This window comes from Sturnira hondurensis, unplaced genomic scaffold (genome assembly GCF_014824575.4).
Source record: "Sturnira hondurensis isolate 20B ecotype Veracruz unplaced genomic scaffold, ASM1482457v3 Scaffold0019835, whole genome shotgun sequence".
In the NCBI taxonomy this organism is placed as follows: Eukaryota; Metazoa; Chordata; class Mammalia; order Chiroptera; family Phyllostomidae; genus Sturnira; species Sturnira hondurensis.
This window is the reverse complement of record NW_028092466.1, coordinates 1,543,537-1,568,838: the sequence shown is the minus strand read 5'-3', so window position 1 is coordinate 1,568,838 and position 25,302 is coordinate 1,543,537. Positions and strand designations below refer to the sequence as shown.

Genomic DNA, 25,302 nt, shown 5'->3' with positions numbered 1-25,302 from the left:
AAAAAAACTCCCAGAAAGAGCAAGAAAAAGGAAAGAGGCTCAGAAAAAATGAAGAGGGATTAAGAGAAATGCAAGACAATATAAAACATAATAATATCCAAATAATAGGGATATAAGAAGGAGAAGAAGAAAAACAAAAGATAGGAAACCTATTTGAAAAAGTAATGAGGGAAAACTTCCCTAATTTGATGAGAGTAAAAGTTACACAAATCCAGACATCACAGGGTCCCAATCAAGAGGAACCCAAAGAGGCCCACTTCAAGACACATCATCATTAAAACGGTAAAACTCCAAGATAAAGAGAGAATCTTAAAGGCAGCAAGGGAGAAACAGGAAGTAACATACAAGGGAGCTCCAATAAGGTTAGCTACTGACTTCTCAGTAGAAACACTCCAAGCAAGAAGAGAATGGCAAGAAATAGTCCAAGTAATGAGAACCAGAGGCCTGCAATCAAGGCTACTTTACTCAGCAAGGCCCTCAATCAAAATAGAAGGCCAAATAAAGAGCTTCCAAGACAAAAGAAGTCTAAAAGAATACGCTTCCACCAAACCAGCTCTGCAAGAGATGGGCTGCTCTAAGGAAAGGAAGGAAAAGAAAGAGATAAAGAAAAACACAGGTACAAAAATGGCAATGAATAAGTACCTATCAATAATAACATAAAATGTAAATGGATTAAATTCTCCAATCAAAAGACACAGAATAGCTGAATGGATAAGAAAGCATGACCCACACATATGCTGCCTACAAGAGACCCACCTCAGGTCAAAAGACCATCACAGAATAAAAGTGAAGGGCTGGAAACAAATTTTCCAAGCAAACAGACAAGAAAAAAAGCTGGGGTAGCAATTCTCATATCAGACAAAATAGACTTCAAAAAAAGGGCCATAAAGACAGACCCAGAAGGTCACTTCATAATACTCAAGGGAAGAATCCATCAAGAAGACATTAACATCGTAAATATATATGCATCCAATATAGCAGCACCCAAATATATAAAGACAATCATAGAGGACTTCAAGAAAGATATCGACAGCAACACAATTATAGTAGGGGATTTTAACACCCCACTGTCAAAAATGGACAGATCTTCCAAACAAAGTATCAACAAAGATATTGTGGCATTAAACAACACCCTAGATGAAATGGACTTAACTGATATATATAGAGCCCTTCATCCCAAAGAAGCTAAATACACATTCTTTTCAAATGCACATGGAACATTTTCAAAGATAAACCACATGATAGGAAACAAAACGAACCTCAAAAAATTCAAGATAATTGAACACATGCCAAGCATTTTCTCTGACCACAAGGGGCTGAAATTGGAAACCAAACCCAAAGGAAAAAACACAAAACACTCAAAATCATGGAGCTCGAATGGCATGCTATTAAACAACGAATGGGTCAAGATTGAAATTGAAATAAAAAAGATTCTGGAAACAAATGAAAATGAACTCATAACAACCCAAAATTTATGTGACACAGTGAAGGCAGTCCTGAGAGGGAAGTTCATAGCAATACAGGCTTATCTTAAAAAGATAGAAACATTTTAAACAAACAACCTAACCCTACCCCTACAAGAACTCAAGGAAAAACAACAGCCTAGAGCAAGTAGAAGGAAGGATATAACCAAGATCAGAGCAGAATTAAATGACAGAGACTGAAAGCAGAATTCTAAGGATCAATGAATCCAGGAGCTGGTTTTTTGAAAAGATAAACAAAATTGACAAGCCTTTAAGCAGGCTCATCAAGAAGAGAGAAACCCAAATAAACACAATCAGAAATGAAAGAGGAGAGATTACAACTGATACCACAGAAATAGAAGGAATTGTGAGAAATTACTATGAAGAACTGTATGCCAAGAAATTTGAAAACCTAGGTGAAATGAACAAATTTCTAGAAAAATATAATCTTCCAAAACTCAATGAAAAAGAATCAGAAAGCCTTAACAGACCAATAGCAATACATGAAATTGAAGCAGTAACCAAAAACCTCCCACCACACAAAAGCCCTGGGCTAGATGGTTTCACAGGATAATTCTACAAAGCATTTAAGGAAGAGCTAACCCCTATTCTTCACAGACTATTCCCAAAAATCCAAAATGATGGAAGACTTCCATACTCTTTTTGTGAAGCCAGCATCATCCTAATTCCAAAACCATAAAGGTTTTGGAACCTTTATCTGGTTCACACAACAAAGAAAGAAAACTTCAGGCCAATATCACTGGTGAACATAGATGCTAAAATCTTCAACAAAATATTGGCAAATTGCATCCAAAAATACATTAAAAAATCATACACCATGATCAAGTGGGAATCATCCCAGGGATGCAAGGATGGTTCAATATTCACAAACCAGTAAATGTAATATATCACATTTAAAAAAAGCAAAGACGAAAATCACATGATCATATCAATAGATGGGGAAAAAGCTTTTGATAAGGTACAACACCCATTTATGATAAAGGCACTCAGCAAAGAGGGAATAGAGGGAGCATTCCTCAATATAATAAAGGCCATATATGAGAGACTTACAGACAACATCATACTCAATGGGGAAACACTAAAAGCTTTTCCACTAAGATCAGGAACAAGACAAGGCTGTCCACTTTCACCACTTCTATTCAGTATAGTTTGGAAGTTTTAGCCACAGCGATCAGACAAGAAAAAGAAATAAAAGGCATCCAAATCAGAAAGGAGGAAACAAAACTGGCATTGTTTGCAGATGACATGATAGTGTACATCGAAAATCCTATAGAATCTACCCAAAAACTGCTTGACCTAATAAATGAATTTGGGAAAACAGCGGGATACAAAGTCAATATCCAGAAATCAGTATCCAGAAATCAAAGGCATTTTTGTATACCAACAATGAAACAGCAGAAGCAGAAATCAAGAAAAAAATCCCATTCCATATAGCAAAATCAAAAATAAAATATCTGAGAATAAACCTAACCAAGGAGGTAAAAGATCTGTATACAGAAAACTGCACAACACTGAAGAAAGAAATCAAGGAAGACACAAACAAATGGAAACATAGACCGTGTTCATGGATTGAAAGAATTAACATCATCAAAATGTCCATACTACCCAAAGCAATTTACAGATTCAATGTAATACCTACTAAAGTACCAATGGCATATTTCACAGACACAGAACAAACACTCACAAAAATTTATATGGAACCATAAATGACCCCAAATAGCAGCTGCAATTTTGAGAAAGAAGAACAAAGTAGGAGGGATCACAATACCTAATACCAACTGTACTACAAGGCCACTGTAATCAAAACAGCCTGGTACTCTCATAGAAACAGGCACATAGACCAATGGAACAGAACAGAAAGCCCAGAAATAAACCCAAGTCTCATGGGCAATTAATATTCGACAAAGAGTAAAGTAACATAAAATGGAATAAAAATAGCCTCTTCAACAAATGGTGCTGGGGGAAATGGACAGCTACATGCAACAAAAATGAAACTCAAGCAACAACTTATACCATACACCAAAATAAATTCAAGGTGGATAAAAGACTTAAATATAAGCTGTAACACCATTAAAGTCCTAGAGGAGAACATTGGCAGGAAAATATCAGATATTTCATGCAGCAACATTTTTACTGATATGTCCCCTAGAGCAAGGGACATAAAGGAAAGAATAAACAAATGAGATCTCATCAAAATAAAAAGCTTCTACATGGCTAAAGAAAACAGCATTAAAATAAAAAGAGAACCAACTGTATGGGAAAACATATTTACCAATGATACCTCTGACAAGGGTTTAATCTCCAAAATAAACAAAGAACTTACACGACTCCACTCTAAGAAGACAAGCAACCCAATTAAAAAATAGGAAAAGGACTTGAACAGACACTTCTCCAAGGAGGACATACAGAGGATGCAGAGACACGTGAAAAGATGCTCAGTGTCACTATCTATCAGAGACATGCAAATTAAAACCACAATGAGATACCACTTTACATGGGTCAGAATGGCCATCATAAACAAAGCAGCAAACAACAAATGTTGGAAAGGTTGTGGGGAAAAGGGGACCCTAGTTCACTGTTGGTGGGATTGCAGACCTGTACAACCACTATGGTAAACAGTATGGAATTTTCTAAGAAAACAAAAATGAAAACGGCCTTTGCCCCAGCAATTCCACTGCTAGGAGTATATCCTAAGAACCCTGAAACACCAATCCAAAAGAACCTATGCGCCCCAAAGTTCATAGCAGCACAATTTACAATAGCCAAGAGTTGGAAGCAACCTAGAAGCCCATCATTAAATGAATGAATCAAAAAACCATGGTACATTTACACAGTGAAATTCTATGCAGCAGAAAGAAAGAAGGAGCTCCTACCCTTTGCAACAGCATGGATGGAACTGTAAAGCATTATGCTGAGTGAAATAAGCCAGGCGGTAAAAGACAAATACCATATAATCTCACCTTTTACAGGAACCTAAACAACAAAACAAACAAGCGAGCAAAATATAACCAAAGACACTGAAATGCAGAACAGGCTGACAGTGCCCAGAGGGGAGAAGGGAGGGAATGTGAGGGGGAAAGGGGAAGGATTCACAGGAACAAGTGTAAAGGACACATCGACAAAAACTAATGGGTGGAAATGGGAGGGAGGTGGGGAGCACTGGGGTGCATGGGCTAGGATGGGAATAAAAGACAGAAAACTGTACTTGAACAATAATTAAATAAAAAATAACAATCACACTGCAAAAAAAAAAACACAAAAAACAAAACAACAAATAAAAACCCACCAGGGTATATCACCTTGTACCTGTCAGAGTGGCTACCATCAATAAATCAACAAACAGGTGTTAGTGAGAATGTGGAGAAAAGGAAACCCTTGTGCAGTGTTTGTGGAAATGGAAATTGATATAGTTACTGTGGAAAACAGTATCGAATTTTCTCAATAAAATTAAAAATGTAAAAAAAAAATCACTAAACATGCTACTACCATATAACCCAACAATTGTGTTCCTAGGCTATTGTCCAAGATAAATAAGACTTATGTCAACACAAAAACCTGCATGTGAATGTTTATAGCATCTCTACTCATAATACTCTAATGTTGAAAACAACCCAAATGTTGTTCAACAGACAATTATTTAAACAAACTGTGGGACCATCCATATAATGGAATATTGACTACATGGCAATAAAAATGAATAAACTATTGGTACATGCAACACCCTAGATGAATCTCCCAAGTATTATGCTCAATAAATCTCCAGCATTTTATGCATTCCTAAGGATCACATATTGTATAACTCCATTTATGCAACATTCTTGAAATAACAAAATTATAGACACGATGCCATGGGTTAATGAAGGGGTGAATGCAGAGAGGGAGTGGGAATGGCTATAAACAGGTGTCATGAGGAATTCCCCCCATGATGGAAATGTTCTCTACCTTGATTGTGTCAATGTTAATATTCTGGTTTTGATATAATAGTGTAGTTTCACAAAATGTCACCACTGGGAAAACTGTCTAAAGAGTACACAAGGTATCTGTATTCTTTCTAGTTGCATGTGAATCTACAGTTATCTCAAAATAAAATCAGTGCATAAAGGCTACATTTATTTCACTTTTAAATCTGCAGTTTGGGTAGGATTCAGTGGGTATCGCTTGTCTCTGCTCCGCTTGTTTGACTTTGAGTGGCCAGAGGGCTGGGGGCTGGAACCTTCTGAATTCATGCTCACTCATATCTGGCAGTTTCATGACAGTTGATGGATACGTAGCTGGAGACATCAGCTCTGACATTTGGCCTCTGCACATGGCCTGGACATCCTTACAGCACGGCAGCTGGGATCCAAGATAGAGTGTGCTGAAAGACAGAGCCAGGTGAGAGTCATCTCACCCTCGGCACCATAACCAAGGAAGTCATACAGTGTCACTTTTGTGCACTGGGCTCACTGAAACAGTCTCAAAGGCCATCAGTTTAGAGGAGAGGGAGAAAATACTCTGTCCAGTGGGGGAATGGGGAAGTTATGGGAGAGCACTGGAATTGGAAATATAACTGTGGCCATCATTATAAATTATAACGTGCCAGCCTTTAAGGACCTACTTTCTCCCAAATCTATAAGATTGCCCATGTTTTACCTATTTTTCATGGGTCCAGCTGTAAAGAGATCCCATATTTATTTCTTATAATTATTCCTAATTTCTGAAGAAGGCGCTCTAATGGGCCCAGGGTGAGTCAGGTATTCACACCTGGCCAGATCAGCCATGACTTAGAGGTTGGGCCATGTGCAGGGGCACAAGGTCATGTTGTATACAACTGTAACAGGGAGCAGGGGACACTGGACTAGAAGGGAAGGCAGTTCTCTGAGCAGAAGGATTCACTTTAACTATCAAGGCAACCCAGAATGTGCCAAAGCACAAAGGTAGATTTTCTTTTAAAATGAAATGCCATGCACAAAGGCTACAGGCATAAAATAATGTGACCCAGAAAGGGTAGACAATAAAAGGATGGTCAAAGTTGATTAGGCAAACACAAACAAAGGGAAAGGTGGGTTGGTGATGTAAATATTAAGAGGACTTAAAAGGGAAAGAAGGCATGAAATAGAACAGAAAGTATTATTTAATGTTGATAAAGGGTGCAAGCCCCATAGAAGACATAAGCATAGTGAGCCTTTTGTATTGATAATGCAGCTATGAAATACATGAAACTGATTCTATAACAAATATAAAGAAAAAATGACCGAAGCACAAGCATAGAGGGATACCTTAACACACCTCTCTTAGTTTTTGACAGATTAAGTAGGCCAAGAATAAATTTAGGATAGAGAGGAGCTGAATGATGTATTTCATTTGTCTGAATTAATAAATATATGTCAATTTTGTATTCTACAAAAAGAGAACATACCTTTACTTTAAGAACTCACAAAACATTTGCAAAAATTGATCACGTTTTAGCCCACAAAGGAAATCTCAACAAATTCCAAAAAGCAGACATTGAACAGGCCCTGTTTTCTGACCACAATGTGATAAAACAGAAAATTAATGGCAAAAGTTCAAACCAACATATCCAAACACTTTGAAATTTAGCAACACTTTACTCTGGAACTCTGGGTCAGAGAGAAAATCCAGGCTGCAATTACAGATCATTCTGGACACAACAACATTAAGAACATTCTGTATTTGATGCTCATGGGAAAGTGCCAGAGACAAATTTAGAGCAAAAGACCTTATATTAGCAGAAAAGAGTAGGAAAAAATGGACTTGAAAAGAGTAGGAAAAAATGGACTAATGATTCAGACCCAGGAATTAGAAAACAATAGCAAACCAAAGAAAATTAGAAGGCAGGGATGAACAAATTCAAAAGCACAAAGTAACAATGTGAAAACAACAAACACAGAAAAAGTAATATGTATAAGAGGCAGCTCTTTGAAAAAATAATAATACAAATAAACTGCTCATCAACAAAGCATGAATGCAGGAAGTTAAGAATAAGAAAGGGGGTATAATTTCATATATAGAGCTTTTTAGAGAATGTTACAGTTTTAAACTGATAAAGTTAAAAAGGTCCAGTGGATTTAAGAAAAAAGGAAATTACAAATTTAATTTACAGTTAGAAAATCGAGTAAATCAACATACAAGGAAGGAAAAAGTTGCCACGCATGCAAAGCACTATCTATAATGGTTAAGGATGTGGGCTGTGGCACCAGCCTGCCTGGGTTTCATCTCCAAGTCACCTGTTGGACAAATTATTCTACACCTCCAATAGTCAGTTTCCATACCTGTAAGTTGATGATACTATCTATGTCCCAAAGTCTTGTGCAAGAACAGAATCACAAGTCAACCTCCTACCACAGGGTGACCTGGACTCCCCAAATAAGACACCAGGCATTTTTTATTATTTCTTTCCTTCAAGCTTCCAAAGAACAGATATTTTACATGCTGCATTAATAGTTTCAAGGCATACAGAAAGATGGAACACTATTCATCAGATTTTACAAAATCATTATCTTGATATAAAAAGCTGACATGTTAGCACAAAAAATACAAATTTTCTTTATGAATCCATATAGATTTAAAAATATATGTAAAAGGAACCTGGTGTTGTAATGAAAGGATATGACACCAAAGTCAAATAAGGTATTTCCCAGGGATAGACGGGTGATTCAATGTGAGGAAATCTATCAATCCACTTTGTCGCATTGCCAGGCCACCAGCAGTGCATTGACTCAGAAATGCTGCTTTTAGTTATTTGCTTAAGGAAATGAGACATGGCCAAAATCTGTGTTTAAGGTTATTCGGTGCAACATTATTAAACTTTTAAACAACCTCAATACACAATAATAGGGGAGTTCTTAAGTACATATACTAAATAAACATATGATATTTTCTATCTATAGAAATATACAATAGACTGTTCTACAGAAAGGATGAGTGTAAAACCACATAAAATATTTAAAAGAATATTCTAAAACATGAAAATAGCCCTGGCTGTTGTAGCTCAGTGGATTGAGCGTGGGCCTGTGAACCAAAGGAAGGCTGTTCGATTCCCAGTCATGGCACATGCCTGGGTTGCAGGCCAGTTCCCAGCAGGGGACCCATGAGAGGCAACCATACATTGATATTTCTCTCCTTCCCTCCTTCTCTCCTCCCCTTCCCCTCTAAAGATAAATATAAAAATAAAATGAAATAAGTAAAACATGAAAATATATTCAAAACATACTTCCCACTAAGTGTAAAGGAAATGAGTTAAAAATAGTATCTATAGTGTTCTTACATATGTAGAAACTATACATATTTATCTATATATGTATATGTACATATATGTATGAACATTTAGGGTGTTTCCTCACGTTTGTTATTTTGCATAAGTATGAAAATCAAGTCACCATATTTTTCTCCATTTTAAGATCTATAATCTAATTTTCACTCTTCTTAAAGTGAAAAATGCTAAAGGTTATTCTCAGCAATGTTAGAGACAGAAAGAGTGTGTGTGTGTGTGTGTGTGTGTGTGTGTGCCCATGCATGTGAACATACATACAGTATTTTATAGGGGATGGGAAATAAAAGGAAATACAATGAAATGCCACTATGGCAATTATGACTCTATGAATGGAACATGAGAAGTATTCATGTCTAGTTGACACACTCTGCCCTTCAACCTGGGTTCTCTCACTTCTTGGAATGGTCTCTTTGATGCTGCTATACTGGTTAAAAACAAGTAAACCAAAATAACAACAACTACAAACCATGAAACTAGTTTTCTCCTTTCCTCTGGAGTATAAGCAGAATAATCTCTTCTTTATCTCCCTTCTTGGGTTCTTTCTCTTTGTTTACATCCAGATCCAGTATAGAATTGACTCAACCTTGAGCAAATGTTATTTTTCCCATGGATATAACTTAATATTCTGTCTTAGGAAAGAAGAATATCTTCATTTGAGAAACTCTGGCTTGCTTCCCAAACTCACACCCCACTGGATTGTGTCTATGGCTATTTAAAGTGTGTGTTCTGACCCAGTGGAATGATGTAATGATTCCATGGAAAATTTTGTCTGTTAGGAGCAAACAAGATGATTTGTCTTAGCAATGACCAGAGATTAGAGCTATGAGAAATCTAAACAAGAAGATATATTGTGGGTCTGGATAGAGGATGTGGCTATAAGAACAGGATTTGGGAACTCATTGAATATGGAGGGTGTAGGGAGGGGAATGGTAAACAATAACCAAAGTTTCGCATTCCAAGCTCATGGAATAATAGAACATTTTTCTTCAATGTTCATAGACTGAAACTTGAACATTGAAGAAAAAAATGTACATCTCACTTTGGGTTTTAATAGCTTGGGCTAAGGGCAGGAATTTCAACAGGATAGCAATAAGCATTAAAAATTTAACTCCACAGACCAGATGGACATCAAGTTAGAAGTGTAGATTTGAGAACTATCAGTTTGGGCAAGAAGGTAGAGCCCAAGTCTTTGAGAAGATGCCTGAGCCTTATGAAGCACTGGTGTTTAGAGAATAGAAGAGGAAAAGGGATCTAGTGAAGGGGCTGGAGAAAGAGTAGCCAGAGGATATAATGTCCACGGTAGGAAAGATGGTTTCAATAACAAGACATAAGGCAATAAAAACAGATCTAGCCCTAAAACAATGGCAGAGCTATAATCCATTGTTTTTTAAAGATTTAATTACTTTATTTTTAGAGAAAGGGGAAGGGAGGGAGAAAAAGGGGAAGAGAAACATCAATGTGCAGTTGCCTCTTGCATGCCCCCAGCTGGGGACCTGGCCTGCAACCAAGCAAGGTATGTGCCCTGACTGGGAATCGAACTGGTGAGCCTTTGGTTCATAGGCCAGTGCTCAATCCACTGAGCCACATCAGCCTGAGCTATAATCTATGGTTTAGATAAACTAAAGCAAAGACCTCATGCTTCCTCTTCCTCTGGCTTTAACTGAAATTAGATGCATGTACATTTGGTCAACAAAAATGTGATGCTGACTTTAAGCTATAATGTCTCTGATGTTGGAGTGATCCTCCACCATGGAAGAAAAGAAGCAAGGCCCTTTCTTAGCCCATTTTCACTTGTAACCTTTCATTTGAACTCTGGACTTTGGCTACTATGACTCTATTAATTTTGTGGCACGTTCAGTCCACGTGGACTTTTGCATTATTAATTAAAATACATGTTTATTTTTTAAGTATCAGGCTATGTCATTTATAGGTAGGACACAACCTAGAACCCAGGACTCCTCACCCCAGGCAGTGTACAGTTCATGTCACCTTTCAGGATCTCAGGACGCACCCAGACACCTGTGCATAAAGACCTGGGACAAATCAAAGCCTCCTAAGATATAAGCACCTCAGGTTAAGGTGTCTTCTTCCTGGCTAACCACACCCTAATAACCCCTCCCCAAAGAGGGACACCTCTGCTGCTGTGCTGGAGAGACAATGGAATGCCTGAACCTCTTCTTTAAAACTTTCTTTTCTATGATTTTCAGGTGATCGTCAGTATAACCATCCGATTTTAAGCAGTGCTACCCAGACCCCTACCCATGGTGAGAGATGACTCTGCATTCCGGCCTCATTCCAGGTGGCTCCACCCTAACTACGGCTGCCTATACAGGCATCAAAACTATGGACACTGACTCACTGAAGCTAAGGAGGTGTAAGGAGTCAGGTGTCCACCTTCCCTCAGGGCCCCGGTGCCTCACTATCACTTGTAAACTGTTGGTCCCTTAGTGTCCAGTCTCTGATGTCGGAGCGATCTTCCACCATGGAAGAAAAGAAGTGAGGCTCTTTCTTAACCCATTTTCACTCGCAACCTAGATCACATCTCACAGCCATCAATCCTATATGTCCAAAGCAAGGAGTGAACACTCTCCTCTGCCCAAGGCTACTTGTGGTACCATTTAAAAGTGACATGAGACTCAGTAAACTATTGATCATCCCCAACCAAGCTAATGAAGATTGGATAAAATACAAAACCAAACTGTGTGATTTGAGCTTCAGCTTCTTAGTAGGGGAAGAAACTGAATGCTGAAGGGCCCGGGAATGTCAGCGTAGTGCCAGGGGGTTACAGGGCCATGTTTCCTTCTTAGTTTATAGCATCCTCCCACCCCATCACAGCCTCCCATATGCCATGGCAGATCAAAACTATTTTGGCACTTGCTCAGAACTTAACAGAACATATGCCAGCCATGCTATGTAAGTTGTGAACTGTCAGTCATTCTCTCTTTACTTGAAAGAATGTGAAAACATCATTCAATTTTAGTGAGAGAGAAACTCAAAACAAAGATAAATTCAAAGCCTACCTGGCAGAGAGACCTGCCACTCTTGTGTAAGATTACTCTCTGCCTCAGCACTGAGATTGGGGAACATTGTAATCAGGAGGCCAAAAGTGGGCTGGTTTGATGTCCTTCTCCAGTGCTGGACTCCTAGGGAAATATGTGATGATGAAAGCAATGACTTGACATGCTGTCTCAGGCTGTGGAGTCTAGGAAAATTAGAACAGGAAGAAATTGAAGAAATCATTTAAAAGAAATTGGTACCATTTCTCATACATTACCATCTCTTGGAGTGGTGATGTTGATAGTGGGAATAGAAAGAAGGGTCCACATGTAAAACATTTTTGAAAAAAATTGGGAAAACTTAGTTACTAACTGAATATGGTCAATAAGAGTCAATTATGAGTGAGCTATGATTAATAAGAAGAATAAGAGGTGTGTCTTATTCACACAATCTAAGGAATAAGGAAAGCAGTTGGTGTGTACAGGAGATGGAGCTATTGATGGCGAGTTTGCATCTGGATATCTAGAACTGGATATGATGATAGAAAAGGCAAAGAAAACCATTCAACAAGCAGTTAGAAATGCATGCATGAAGTCTGGAGGGAGGTTACAGCTGAAGATGTAAGTTATGCTTCAGAAGCAGTATCAGAAGCCTTGGAAGTAGGAACAATCTGTGCAAGAAGGCTGAGAGAGAAAAGCAGAAGGCAGAGAGCCTGGGGGATGCCCGGGGCAATGAAGCAGCAGCAGGAAGAGGAGCCAGAAGAGGCCAGCAAAGAGTGCTTCCCTTGCTTAGTAACATTCTGAAGGAATATCCATGTGCTGGTTTTCCCCAAAAGGAGCCTACATGAGTGCAGCCTCCTAGTTACTGAGGGAGAAATCATTCTTTCCTCCCCCTCTTCCTACTTTCTTTTTCTGTCTGGTATCAGGAGATGGGGGCCAATAAATGAGACCCGGTCCCTACCCTTGAGCAACTCACAACCTAGCAGAGGCAGGGTTTTCTCTGGATTTTTTTCTTTGGGTGCCAATGCTTTTCCCAGGAGTTGGCAGAGCAACTATTAAGAGAAATGACCTATGTCCACTCAATTAACCAAAGAGCATTAATTGGATCCTTATTTTGAGCCAAGTACTGTGAGGGCATCAGAAAAATTGGAAAGCAAGAATCCTGCTGGCAAGGAGTCAGCAATCTTTGGAGATCAAGACTAACTTGAGTAAAATGAAGAGAAATGATGGAGACATCAACTGAGTGACGGGGCCTTGAAGACTAGAAATCACTGTGGCTGAAAAGACGTGACATTGTCATAGAGAAGTCTTTAGTGAAGGGAGAATATGGCTAGAGGAAGAGTGAGAAAGGGCATTGTAGCATGAAAGAAAGCAGGAGCTAGGGGCCAGGGCCATCCTAGTGATGGCAGAAGGCAAGGGTGACCTGGCCTCAGCTCAGTGGCCTATTTTGGAGAAGAAAGCAGGCTAAGAACACTCAGAAGTGTTCCATTTGAAAGTGGGTGAGCTGAGTAATGCTTATGGGTGCTCTTGGCAGCCAAAAGTGAAAAAACAAGAGCTGAGGGGCTGGTGGCTACTCCCCAGCTGTGGGTAGCAGTGCTCTCAGCATCCTGCTCACTTCATTTCCTGGCATCTATCCCTCTCCATGCCAGGGAGGCTCTTTGTGTACAGCATGTTGTGATCTCTCAGGGATGCTGAGCATGCCCCACCCCTTCACATATGTGCTGGTGTGAACACCAGCTCATTGCCTGAGCTTCCCTATCTTTGTCCCCAGTGCCACAGGAACCAGTGAAGGAAGGACAGGACAGAGAAGCTGGGAGTTGCCTGTACTGAAATTACCCTTAGATTAAGCCTAGGAGTGCTTCTCTTGTCCCCCAGTTCACAGACTTCTTCTCTTCTAAGTGTTAGCATTCACTTTGCCAAGAGGCATGGGCAGCCACACTCCCCTGTTACTTTTGTCCAAAGTTAGAGCCTGCCTCTTCTCAGGTGTCCCAAACCAAAGTGGATTGAGTGATAGGAGAGCCACTCACCTACTTTACTTCTTGGAATGGTACCACTACTTCCTCAGGAATACCTGTTGACTTCTTGCTGTGCCTCAAGTCAGCCAAGCACCAGGACACATTTACCTTCCTTTCCCAGACCTCCATTCCTCTCCATCAGGCTTACATCCCTATCAGACAGTCCAGTGGTGTACCAGGAGATAGTTTGTCATTCAAGGAAGGGTAAGCTGCCAACAGAGTCAGTGGTGGGAAAGACAGCACCAGCACCCAGGCTTGTTGACAGCTAGAACTGAGCATGAGGGAAAGTGAGTTGCCAGCACCGTCTGTGTCCTAGCACCTGGGGCAGGAAAGTGGGACGGGGATGTGACATAGAGCCAGGACCCTCTCCCTCCTGCCTCCCCAGCCTGTGTCCTCACTAATGTGATGCATCCCTCCCTTCTTTTGTAGAGAAGCCACGGATGAACAACATTCTGACATCAGCCACCGAGCCCTATGACCTGTCATTCTCCCGCTCCTTCCAGAACTTGGCCCACCTGCCCCCATCCTATGAGTCTGCAGTGAAGTCCCACCCCAGCAAGTACTCATCCCTAAAGCGGCTAAGTAAGTGTGGTTGTCCTGGGTCTATCTCTCAGTGATCATGACACCCTTCTGTGTCTCACCCTTTTGCCCTAGACCTAAGGGACTGGTGTGGAGTCCCAAGAACAAAGAGTGAGGGTAGCACAGAAGAAGACAATCAACAAGTGCCTTATTTTTGTTATATTGGGCCTAAATTCATTTCCCATGGGTAGAATAGAGGCTGTGGCATGCCCAGGTCTGCATGCCCACAGCTGGCATGCAGGAGAGAACCCTCCCCAGCCTTGTCCCACCTACTGCCGTCAAAACCATGGGTCTTCCTCACTCTCAAGATCTGGGAGGGGAGGCTACCAATACCAGCACTTTCTGGGTCTCATCACAGAGACCTGGCTGTGGAAGGGCCCATAAACCACCCCCTCCATAACCCAGCCAACACTGTCTTGAAAAGCTGAGGCTCCCCATTCCCACCACACACTCCATTTCATCCAGTTGTCTCAGCTCTGCATCTGAGTCTGGGGAGGCTCTGGGGACTGAGGGGTTGAAGATGTTACAATGAATAGAAGGTACATAATGGAAGAACTCTTCTTTCCTAGTTTTTCAGCCCTTGGAACTTCTCCCCTCATGTCTCCAAGTCTATTTTCATGACACCCAACTTCAGGCTGAGTATTTGCTTGAAGCTACATGCTAACCTGTCATGATATAAGTTCAGCCCATGAGTCCATATCAGCCACCTACAAGGTGGAATGATACGTGTTTACGGCCAAAGTGGGAATCACCAATGATCCAAGGAATCAGATGTATGCCCAAGGTGAAAGAATACATGGCTCAGGAGGCAAAATCTACCCACTGGTTACCCTCTGGAAAAACTGAGAAGCAGTGAGCATTCCCATATTCTGCAGGGATCTACAAGTCTGTCTGTGGTAAGCCAAACAGGCTTAAGTATATCCCGGGTAGGTTCAAGAGTTCGGCAGGCCATGTGATCTGGGGAAGGCCACCTGGATGGCGACAAGGGTGGAGCATCTGCATGAGGTACACCGCTACTCTGGCCTGCTCCTGCTGTGGGCACAGGGGAGGTATGTGTAGGCTGGATTCTGTGGGGTGCCCATGTGTCGGCTTCCTAGGCATTGGTTCTTACTCCAGAGAAAGTGTTACTATGTTCCTAAATTACCAGTTAAACATTTTCGTAAGTGCCTCTTGGGCTGGAGCATCTTCATTCTAGCAGGAGTCTGGTTCTGCAATCCACCTTTGGAGACAGGCCCCAATTCTCATGTAAAAACTGCTGGCTGCTCCCTGGAAGCCATCCTGTCTCAGGACATGTGTGGTGGCAGCAGCCCTGGAGCAGGAGTTCAGGGGCCAGGGCTTGCCTCCACTTAGCCATGAACTCCCTGGAGAGCTCCCAGAAGCCCCTTAGTCCCTGTACACATGAAGTGGTGCTAGACGGGGCAGTGGCATTGCCAAGGAACACATTCTCCAGCCAGCCCCCCACATGACAGGTCTGAATCAGAACCCGCGTTCAAGTTTAACAAGCCCCTAGGGACCCATCTACATATTTATTGGACAAGTACTGCCTCCACCCTCCACCTGTCTAGGATGCAGGGTCCTACTTCAGTCCTGCCTTCAGTGTGGTGTCACCTTGTCACCCAGCTGGTGTCTCTCTGTCTCTCCCCTGCAGCTGACAAGGAGGCTGATGAGTATTACATGAGGAGGAGGCATCTGCCAGACCTGGCCGCCCGTGGCACCCTCCCCCTCAATGTCATCCAGATGTCCCAACAGAAGCCCTTGCCTCGAGAGAGGCCCCGGCGGCCCATTCGTGCCATGTCGCAGGACAGGGTGCTGTCCCCGGTGCGGGGCCTGCCGGATGAGTTTGGCTTGCCCTTTGACCGAATCCTGTCTGATGAGCAGCTGCTGTCCACTGAGCGCCTGCACTCCCAGGACCCGCTGCTGTCCCCGGAGCGGACGGCCTTCCCCCAGCAGGCCCTGTCCAGGGCCCTCTCACACACAGATGTCTTTGTGTCCACACCCATGCTGGAACGCTACCGCATGACCAAGATGCACTCCCATCCCAGTGCCTCCAGTAACTCCTATGCCACGCTGGGCCAGAGCCAGACAGCAGCCAAGCGCCAAGCCTTTGCCTCGCGCAGACACAACACGGTGGAGCAGCTGCACTATATCCCCGGCCACCACACCTGCTACTCAGCCAGCAAGACCGAAGTGACCGTGTGACCACCTGGACAGGGCCAGGCACCTGGCAGAGCTGGGCAGGAACAGGAGGGGCGGGGAGCAGAGCTTCAAGCCCCGTGTCTCCCTTCCCTTGTCCCCCCTGGAGGAGGAGGGGGGTGGGCTCTCTGTGTCCAGAAAGCCATACTCTCCAGAAGGATGCAACCTAGTGGCCTGGCAAAGCACAAACTGGGACCACTCACTCTCCCAGGAGAGTCAAGGGGAGTGAGCAGAGGGGTAGGCCAGCCTCACCCCCGCCGCCATCACCAACTCCCTTTCTGTTCCATGTCCTCTCTCCCCTTCTGGGGCTTAGATGCAGGTCACTCAGCCAAGAGTCCCTGGCCTGACCCTGGTATGAAACTGCTTCGGGTTTGATCTGGCCAGCAGGTGCAGTCAGCGGGCTGACAGAGCAGGCTACTCGGTCTCAATTATGTACCTAGAACCACATCACGGGAATCTTCTAGTGCCTAAACACTGCCTGCTCACTCTTGCCCTTAGAGACTGGGAGCTGCTGAGTCCATAAGCACAATAATAATCTCTTCTGCCAGCTGGAGCTCTCTGGTTCCCACTGAATAGCCCTTCTGCTGACCCCTTGAGGGCTTCCCTGCCCCTCCCCCAAGCCATGGGGCAAGGAAGGGCTCTTTGCCTTTACCCCCCTCCCCACTGTTGGGAACCCTGCCCAGTTCCAGCTGGTGCCCCAACCATAAGGTCCCCTTGGCCTAACTTCTGGGGGGCTTTGCCCCTCCCCTAGCCCTAGGTGTTGTACCCCTGAGTTCCCCAGGGCTTAGCTCTGGCCCTCCTGGAAGAGAATACCGAGGAGGTGCAGGGACTTTTGGGACACCCTCCCTGGCAACCTGATTATCCCCATACTTCCTCCAGGCCTCTAGGTCTGAAGGATGACAACCTGCCACTCAGGCCTGCCTTCCCCTCCCCTACTCCACTCCCTAGAAGCATCTGCCCACCACCAGAGAGCTGCAGGTGGGGAGGCCACTGTGATGCCCTAAGTCTCAGGGGCTCACCATTCCCATCATCCAGGGCTCCACCTGTCTCCCACCATGCACGCCAGGCAGGATGGAGGCAAGAGGTTTCTAAAGAGGGGCAGCTCAGCCCTCAGTCCAGGAGGGCCCTGAGGCAGCTGTCCTGCACCATGTGCACTCCTCTCTCCCCATCACTGCCCACCTCCCTGACTCTTTCTTGGTATAGAATCTGCTCTCTCTGCCTGATTCCCCTTTCCCGACCTCCAGTCCTACTGCAGCCCCATTATTCTCTGCTTCAGAACAGTGGATCCTTTGGATCACAGGGACAGAGACCTTCTAGCAAATGCAAATGATATTACTCCAGGCTACTGGTCTGGGGGCCAACTGATAAGCCCCCTAGTCTGTGTTCTGCAGGGGACACTCGGGCACCAGGCAGATGAATTCCCTCAGCTCTGCTGGGGGGCAGCCCCTGTCAGCTTATCTCAGCCCCTTTCTTGCCTCCAAGGGGGTGGAGGGTGAGGATCCAGAATGACAGCATATGATAGCCTTGTGAAAAGTGGATAGTGAGTTAATACTCCCTCAAGACCAGAGCCAGGCACAGAGAGAAGAGGGTCCCCCATTCTCAGGGCCAGGGCACCTTCCTGGGCTGGGGCTGGGGGAACCAGCTCCAAACTAATGGGTGAAGATATAATACTAAAAAAGTGACTTGCCAAAGTCAGACTCTGGAAACAATGACCTTGAACTGGGATTTTAGATTCCCCCAGTTCTGCATATACTACGTATGGTCCTTTAAAAGGGAGGTGGGGATGGGGCATGGAGAACTCCCCAGTGTCTGGGAATTTTTAATCTAACCAAGATCACAACCCATAGAGAAATCAATTGACTGATTCCTCTTCTTTATTTCGAGAATTCCAAAGCTCTTGTCTCTCCCTTCCCCACTAAAAGACTCACCATCCCATAATCATGAGGGTATTAAGGATCAAAGTGATGAACACAGCCCTCAGCTTCCCTGCTAAGGTGTTGTCACTGGTACTCTGTGGCTGTGAGGACAAGAATAACTCTGTCCACTTTCCTCCCTTACAGACACATAAAGCCTCTCAAGGGCTGGTCCCTAGGGGTTTATGAGAGTTTGTTCCAGAGGGAAGGCTGAGGGGGTTGAGCTGGAAGATATCAATGTAAATAGAGCAATTGGCTGCTTCCAGAAACAAAGGTGTGTCTCTCACAGCTGGTCCCCTAAGCCCACTACCCTCACATCCAGCCCTTGGCTCGTCCCCTTGAAAGCTGCCTAGTGGTGCAAAGGGGAAAGGATGTGGGTGGGTGAGAACGCCCTCCCCCTGTGTCTAGACACACATGTGCTCCAAACCAGAAACCTGATCTCATCCTTCTCATTTTGTATGAGAAGCATCTTCTTGGCACCAAGTTCTCCAGCCCTCAGGATGTACTTCCCCTAGGTCCTGTCTTTCTGTCTCAGGGGTTATTTAATAGGTTGATTGCAAAATGTTTATCATCCCAGCCTTACTGCTATCCAGTGTAAAACCTCTGGTGTCAGTCAGATCAGAAAATTCTACCTGAACCCTTTTTAAAACTGATGCTTCTGCTTCACTGTTGGGTCTAGAAGGACAGAGGGAGGAAGGGAAGGCAGAGAAAGAAGTCCACAAACTTGTTCCATTTCCATCTCTTATTTCAAAATCTATAAAATTAAGTATTAATTAGTACACAGAAGTATCTCATTTATTCAGCTGGCCCACCCATGGAAAAACAGATTACTAGGCAAGTTCACATCACAGGTAAGAGAGAGTTCTGGGATTGGAACGCAGATTTCATGACTTCCAGCCCCACAAGGCTTTTCTCCACATTGGAAATACCCCACCCCCATCAAGGGAAGCTGAAACCTAAAAGTGTTCCTAGGTTTGTTCTCCATGCGAGTCTTCATTGATCTGATTGGAATAAACTAGGATGTGCCCAGGTTCTCTTCTGCCCTAAAGGTTCCTGCTGGTCTCTTTGGCCTTTGATGACAGCAAAGCTCCCACAATCCCTCATGCCCTTCCACCCCTCCTGTCTTTTCCTCTAGCTAACTCTTGACTCCATGAGTTCTTAAGTCACAAAGGCTTTCCTAAGAATTCTTTTAACTCCCAAATTAAGCTTGCCAGTGTCTTGGGAGATGAGTTTTCCTTCTACAAAGTTCTGATCCTTCCCTTAATTCAAATTTCTCCTTCCCTTTTTCCAGTCTCCCACCCCAAATCTCTTGTCATAACCTCAAGTCTTTTATGCCAGTTCAGTCTGTCCTCCCTCTCATCTCCCTGGCCTTGCCCTCCTCCTCAAGTTACCTTACTCTGTCCCTAATTTATTTTCCTTGGTCTTGCTATATTCTTCCAGTTGTAACACTTAGAGCTTTGAATAAAAACAGTCAAAGAAAATGACATTCTTTAGGTATTCTGCTTGTCTCATTGGTTTATCCTTGACCTCCTGTCCAACGGAGATGATATCAGAGTAGGGCAGCCAGGGGCTCTCCCACTCCAGTCTCTGGGAGGGAAGAAAGAGAAGCTGCCCTGAGAGAGACATCACACTTCAAAGGTCAGCTTTGGTTCCTACAGCTGGCAAGTCCCCCAACCTCCTGCCCAGCCTGCCACTAGCCCAGAGGCTCCAACTCTGGCCAAAGATTCATATCACTGAGGGCTCTCGGCCACTGTTCCACCTCATACCTGATCTGCTTGTGTGTGTCACAGATCTCCTTATGTCCTAAAACACTGGAGAGCCTCATGGCTCTCCAAGTGTGGAGAAATATCCATTCCAATAACCCTGCCACCAAATAATCCATTTTCTTCAGAGAAACCTTGCCTGCCACCAGCCTTTCATCCTCAGATTCTATCCACAGGTAACTGTGGACTTGACCCAAGGAATTCTGAAAGGGCTGCTAATGACCTGGACCCTTGAAAGCACCTGCTCTGGGAAGACTGACATGTTACCTCCCACATACATTCCTCCACCATGTTCCCAAACCAGGGAAACATTGCTCTGAAGTATTTTCAAGGGAGCTTGTTGTGTTTTAATGAAGTATTTTTCAGGGTTCAAATGTTATTTTTTATAAATGCAGCATTTTAATGACAGATTCAATGTGAAAGATTGGTCTTCCTGAGCTCTAGATTTGGTTTCAGAAGGATGCACATGGTAGGAGGAAAAAGCACAGGGCAAGGCTCTCAGATGCACAAGTTTTGCCCTAGCTCTGTCTTCATTTCACCGGGGGACTGAGGATGAGTCACAGTCTCGCTGAGTGCCTCAGTTTCCTGTAAAATGAGGGGCTTTGACTAGATGAGCTCTGAAGTACCATCCAGCTTCTACATGCTAGGGCTTTCACTAATCATTGACCCTGCCTCCTTTCTTCACATTCCTTCCCCACTTTAACTGAGCTGCATGCCTCCCATTAAGGCTGCCCCATGGTGACATCCTTAGAGGCCCTAGACAGCCACCAGACTCCTCTCCAGACTCTGGGGTAGGTCCCATGGTCTTGGCCACCTAGGGATGCTCTTATATCTGAAGGTGTAAGAGCTTACCCATTACATAGGTTACCAACCACTCATCGTGGAAGTCCTCACAGACAGGCACACCTAAATCATCCAGGGTGTTGGGTCACTGGGACATTCTGAATTTGAAGTTTTCATCTTAATGTGGCCCTTAAAGCTGGAGGGAGGGAGTTCCGATTTCAGAGAGGGCATGGGCTGGAGGAGAAAGTCCCGAGGTCAGCCTACAAAGGCATCAAGTTTGTATGTGAGAGCAGTTGGAAGTACAGTCAAAGCCACAGAGGAGAATTCATGGCAGAGGCTCTGTGGGGCAATGGATGTTGTATCCCACTCCAGCACCTGGGTCCTGAAGACTGAGTCTGGACACTGGGCTCCATTCCAGCTGGAGGAAGGGGAAGCATCATCCCATAAGCTGCCAGGAGTTGGGCCCTCACCCCATCCTAGTACATTTCTAGTCCCTCCTTGGGACACCACCGTCCTCCCGGCAAAAGCTTGTGAAGCAAGAATTGAGAGTACAAGTCAGTATCATCAAACCCATCCTGTAAATCAGCAAACACATCAACCTGCATCTGTCAGAGAAATGACATTACATGCTTCCTTAATGCCCTCCTTCCTGAGGGAGGGGAAGACGCCCGCTCAACTGTGCTGCCCACTCCTGCTGTGACTCTTGAATGCCACTCCATGGGAGGACTCATTCATTTGCTTCATAGTGGCAAATATTCCTCTAGTTCTATAACTCAACTAGAAATTTTGTAGTAAAGAATTATTGAAATTCTCTAATAAAAAGCAATTCTTACTGTAATATTTTTAGTTGGGGGACACAATTTCCTAAGGGGGGATCAATGAACATTTTTATGCATTAGCCCAATTTATGGATTCCGTGTTTATTATATGGTAGTACTGATGAGAAGTACCTTTCTATCTGTAACCTTTGCACAGTCTCTTCTCTCCCCACCAGTAAGCTTCATGATGGGCAGTGCTCTCGTAACTGCTGCTTCTGTACAAATCTCATCATTCTACTTACCTGTCAAAGCACATTCTATATGTACTGTAAACAGATATCACTTTAGTAAGATTTAGTCTTAAGGACTTTTCCACTTTTGTCAGTAACATATATTTATGGATTAAAAAATAAAGCTGTTTCAACATAGCCTGTCTCTTTAAGTATCCATGTGTTTAATTTTACAAACACAGAGCCAAAACTAAAGGGAATTAAAAATCGTGAAAGGACACAGAAGATCACTAGAGATGGGATTGATTGCAAATGGGAACATGGGAACTTTTCAAGTGACAGAAGAATTTTAACATTGGATCATGGTGGTGGCCACACAGAATAAATTTAGTAAAAAATCATCAAACTATACTGACAATGAATGAATTGTATGATATGCAAATTGGGCCTTAATAATGCTTTTTAAAATGATGAACAGAAGAAAGTTAGGAAGGTAGCTCTGAGGCAAGTGTTAATTTAATGGTGAGTTACGCCAACTCAAAACATAATTAGAAGTTATAACTTTATATCCATATTCATCTACACTAGCACTATCATTTTTGGACAGTAGGTCTGAGTTTGGGTTTAGATGTAATTCTTATAGTTACCATAGGTAATTAGAGTACAGGTGGTTAAATATCAAGGCCATTTAAATGAAAGAATCAAGTTGCACTGTGAAACTTGGTTTAGATTTGGAGTCTTGCTCAAGATCACCTTTCTTTGGACTCATTTTTCACGTTATTTTCTTTGGCACATATTCACTCATGCTGCTAAGATCATCTGCTACTCCGTGTTTCTGAGTTTTCACCATAACCTACATACTGGCAGGCTCAGGTTCAGCCAACAAAGTGTTGCCAAACAGGACACGGTCTTCAACCAGCTTCAGTGTCTCCATGGTTCCTGGAATCCACAGTTGGTTATATTCTTACCAGCTGCCCAACTTCATTGTAACTCAAACCCTTCTCATTGGATATATCGAGCTTCTGTTCAAAAATCCTTTTATTATCTCCTGCCAATGACATTCTTTACCTAGGACAAAGTTACAAGCTTATCTACTGTTTTAATACACAAAAACCCACAACCACATATATTCTAAAGTGTGTTTTGCTCACTACATCATTTGCTTACTAACAATCACTATTACGGTATGTTGCTTCTATATCATAGTGTCTCTCACCAATGATGATTCACAGTAAGTACACACACACACACAGTATGAGTATAAAAAAGCTTCATTAATCTGTGTTCATCATTAAAAGGAAAATCAAAGAAAAACAAAATTCTGAATTGGAGAAAATCTTTTTTATAGAAATGCAATTTAATTACAATGCTTACACAGATAATGACTAAATTAGACTAGCAACATGTTCCCAAACAGAAAATCTCAGGAGACCTTCCTTACTGAACAGGTAAGAATAATGGGTAATTAATATAAAAATTGTTGAGACATATGGGTCAGAGAGTTCTGAATGTACTTTCAATAGTGTTTCTATAATACCTTAAGAGTGTTCTTAACTAAGCTAAATAGCCCCCTTTAAATAACTGCAACTCTAAAAATTTGGTTACTTTTTTCTTTGATTCTCAAAAGTAAACCTCAGTTTAACCCCTTGTCACAGTTGTCACTAATTACAAATTGGTGTGCTGAATAAATGAGGTCTTAATAGACCACCATTAATAAGCCAAGGTCAGCAAAACTCATGTTGGAAGCATCGAGGTGCAAGAAGTCTCAGACAGCTTTTTATCTTCAACTTCACTTTGGACACTGAACTATTGCTCTCTGGTTGAGCATGATAAGGAAGCATGAAGCCTCTAGAAAGTAATAAAAAATTACTTCAAGATTTTAACAAGGAAATCAAGGACACTCAGTGTTTTGTATCCAAATATGTCAGGGGTAGGGAAATCAGAAAGAGCAGAGGTTCAGAATGAGTGCTTTGGAAGTTCCAGAATGAAGGAATCAGTAACTCTTATACCAAGGATGTGTTAGTCGATTACATCTCTGGTTTCCTCAGCTGTAAAAGTTTGGATGTTATATGCAAGTGTTTTTCTTATGTCTTATATACATCATCCCTGAATTATCACAAAATACACTCAAATTATATCTGGGCTTCCAGGTAGGTGTATAAACTGTGGGCAACCTGCCCTGTTGTCTTCCTTGGTCCTGTCCCACCTCACCTTTGCCATCCCATGAGAATAGGATGTCATCACAGAGAAATGGCTTGAGAGTCAGAAGACCTGTTCATTCTACTGGCCCTACCAGCATTTTTCTGTAGAACATGGAAAGATTTTTCTTTTCTTTTTATTTAAATTATTTTATTGTCCAGACTTCTGGCCAAGATGGAGGCATAGATGGAAACACTGTGCCCCCTCCCACAACTAAATTTAAAGACAGCGAAGTTTTAGAAACAAAAACACAGCCAAAACAATGAAAATTGAACTGTACAGAAATCCAACAACAACGAACCACTCAGCCAGACCAAATCACAACCCAGCAACTGGGTCGCCCAGCCCTGGTGAACACCTAAGGCTCCGCCCCTCAAACATAACAGGTGCAAACAGACCAAGCATTGTGACTCATAAACAGCTCAAAGCCCCAGAGCCTATAAGTCTAAGTGATCAGGAAATAGCACACCTCTCAGATGCACAATTCAAAACACTGGTGATCAGGATGCTCACAGAATTGGTTGATTTTAGCCACAAATTAGAGGAACATATGAAGGCTAAACTAATTGAAATGAAGGGAAATGCACAGGGAACCAATAGTGATGGAAAGGAAACTGGGACTCAAATCAATGGAGTGGACCAGAAGGAAGAAAGAAACAGCCAAACAGAAAAGAAGGAAGAAACAAGAATTCCAAAAAATGAGGTGAGGCTTAGGAACCTCTGGGACATCTTTAAACGTTCCAACATCTGAATTATAGGGGTACCAGAAGGGGCAAAGAAATAGCCACGAGTGGAAAACTTATATGAACAAATAGTAAAGGAGAACTTCTCCAGTCTGGCAAAGGAAATAGACTTCCAGGAAATCCAGGAAGCTCAGAGAGTCCCAAAGAAGTTGGACCCAAGAAGGAGCACACCAAGGCACATCATAATAGCCAAGATGAAAATGAAGGAGAGAATCCTAGAAGCAGCAAGGGATAAGGGGACAGTCACCTACAAGTCCGCTCCTTTTGGAGCGGATTTCTCAAAAGAGACCTTACAGGCAAGAAGGGGCTGGAAAGAAGTATTCCAAGTCATGAAAGGCAAAGACCCACATCCAAGATTGCTCTATCCAGACAA

General features: G+C 42.8%; 1 protein-coding gene across 1 annotated transcript in view; it reads left to right on the top strand.

Annotated features, from left to right (window-relative positions):
* Window positions 1-22,185, top strand: part of SHISA6 (shisa family member 6) — a 165,027-nt gene extending 142,842 nt beyond the window's left edge. Inside the window, exons 2-4 of the mRNA XM_037028256.1 lie at window positions 10,965-11,021; window positions 14,198-14,350; window positions 15,996-22,185. Coding sequence (XP_036884151.1) covers window positions 14,209-14,350; window positions 15,996-16,546 — 693 coding nt within the window. The 5' untranslated portion in view covers window positions 10,965-11,021; window positions 14,198-14,208 and the 3' untranslated portion in view covers window positions 16,547-22,185. The remainder of the gene's footprint in view (window positions 1-10,964; window positions 11,022-14,197; window positions 14,351-15,995) is intronic.
* Window positions 22,186-25,302: the final 3,117 nt, after the last annotated feature.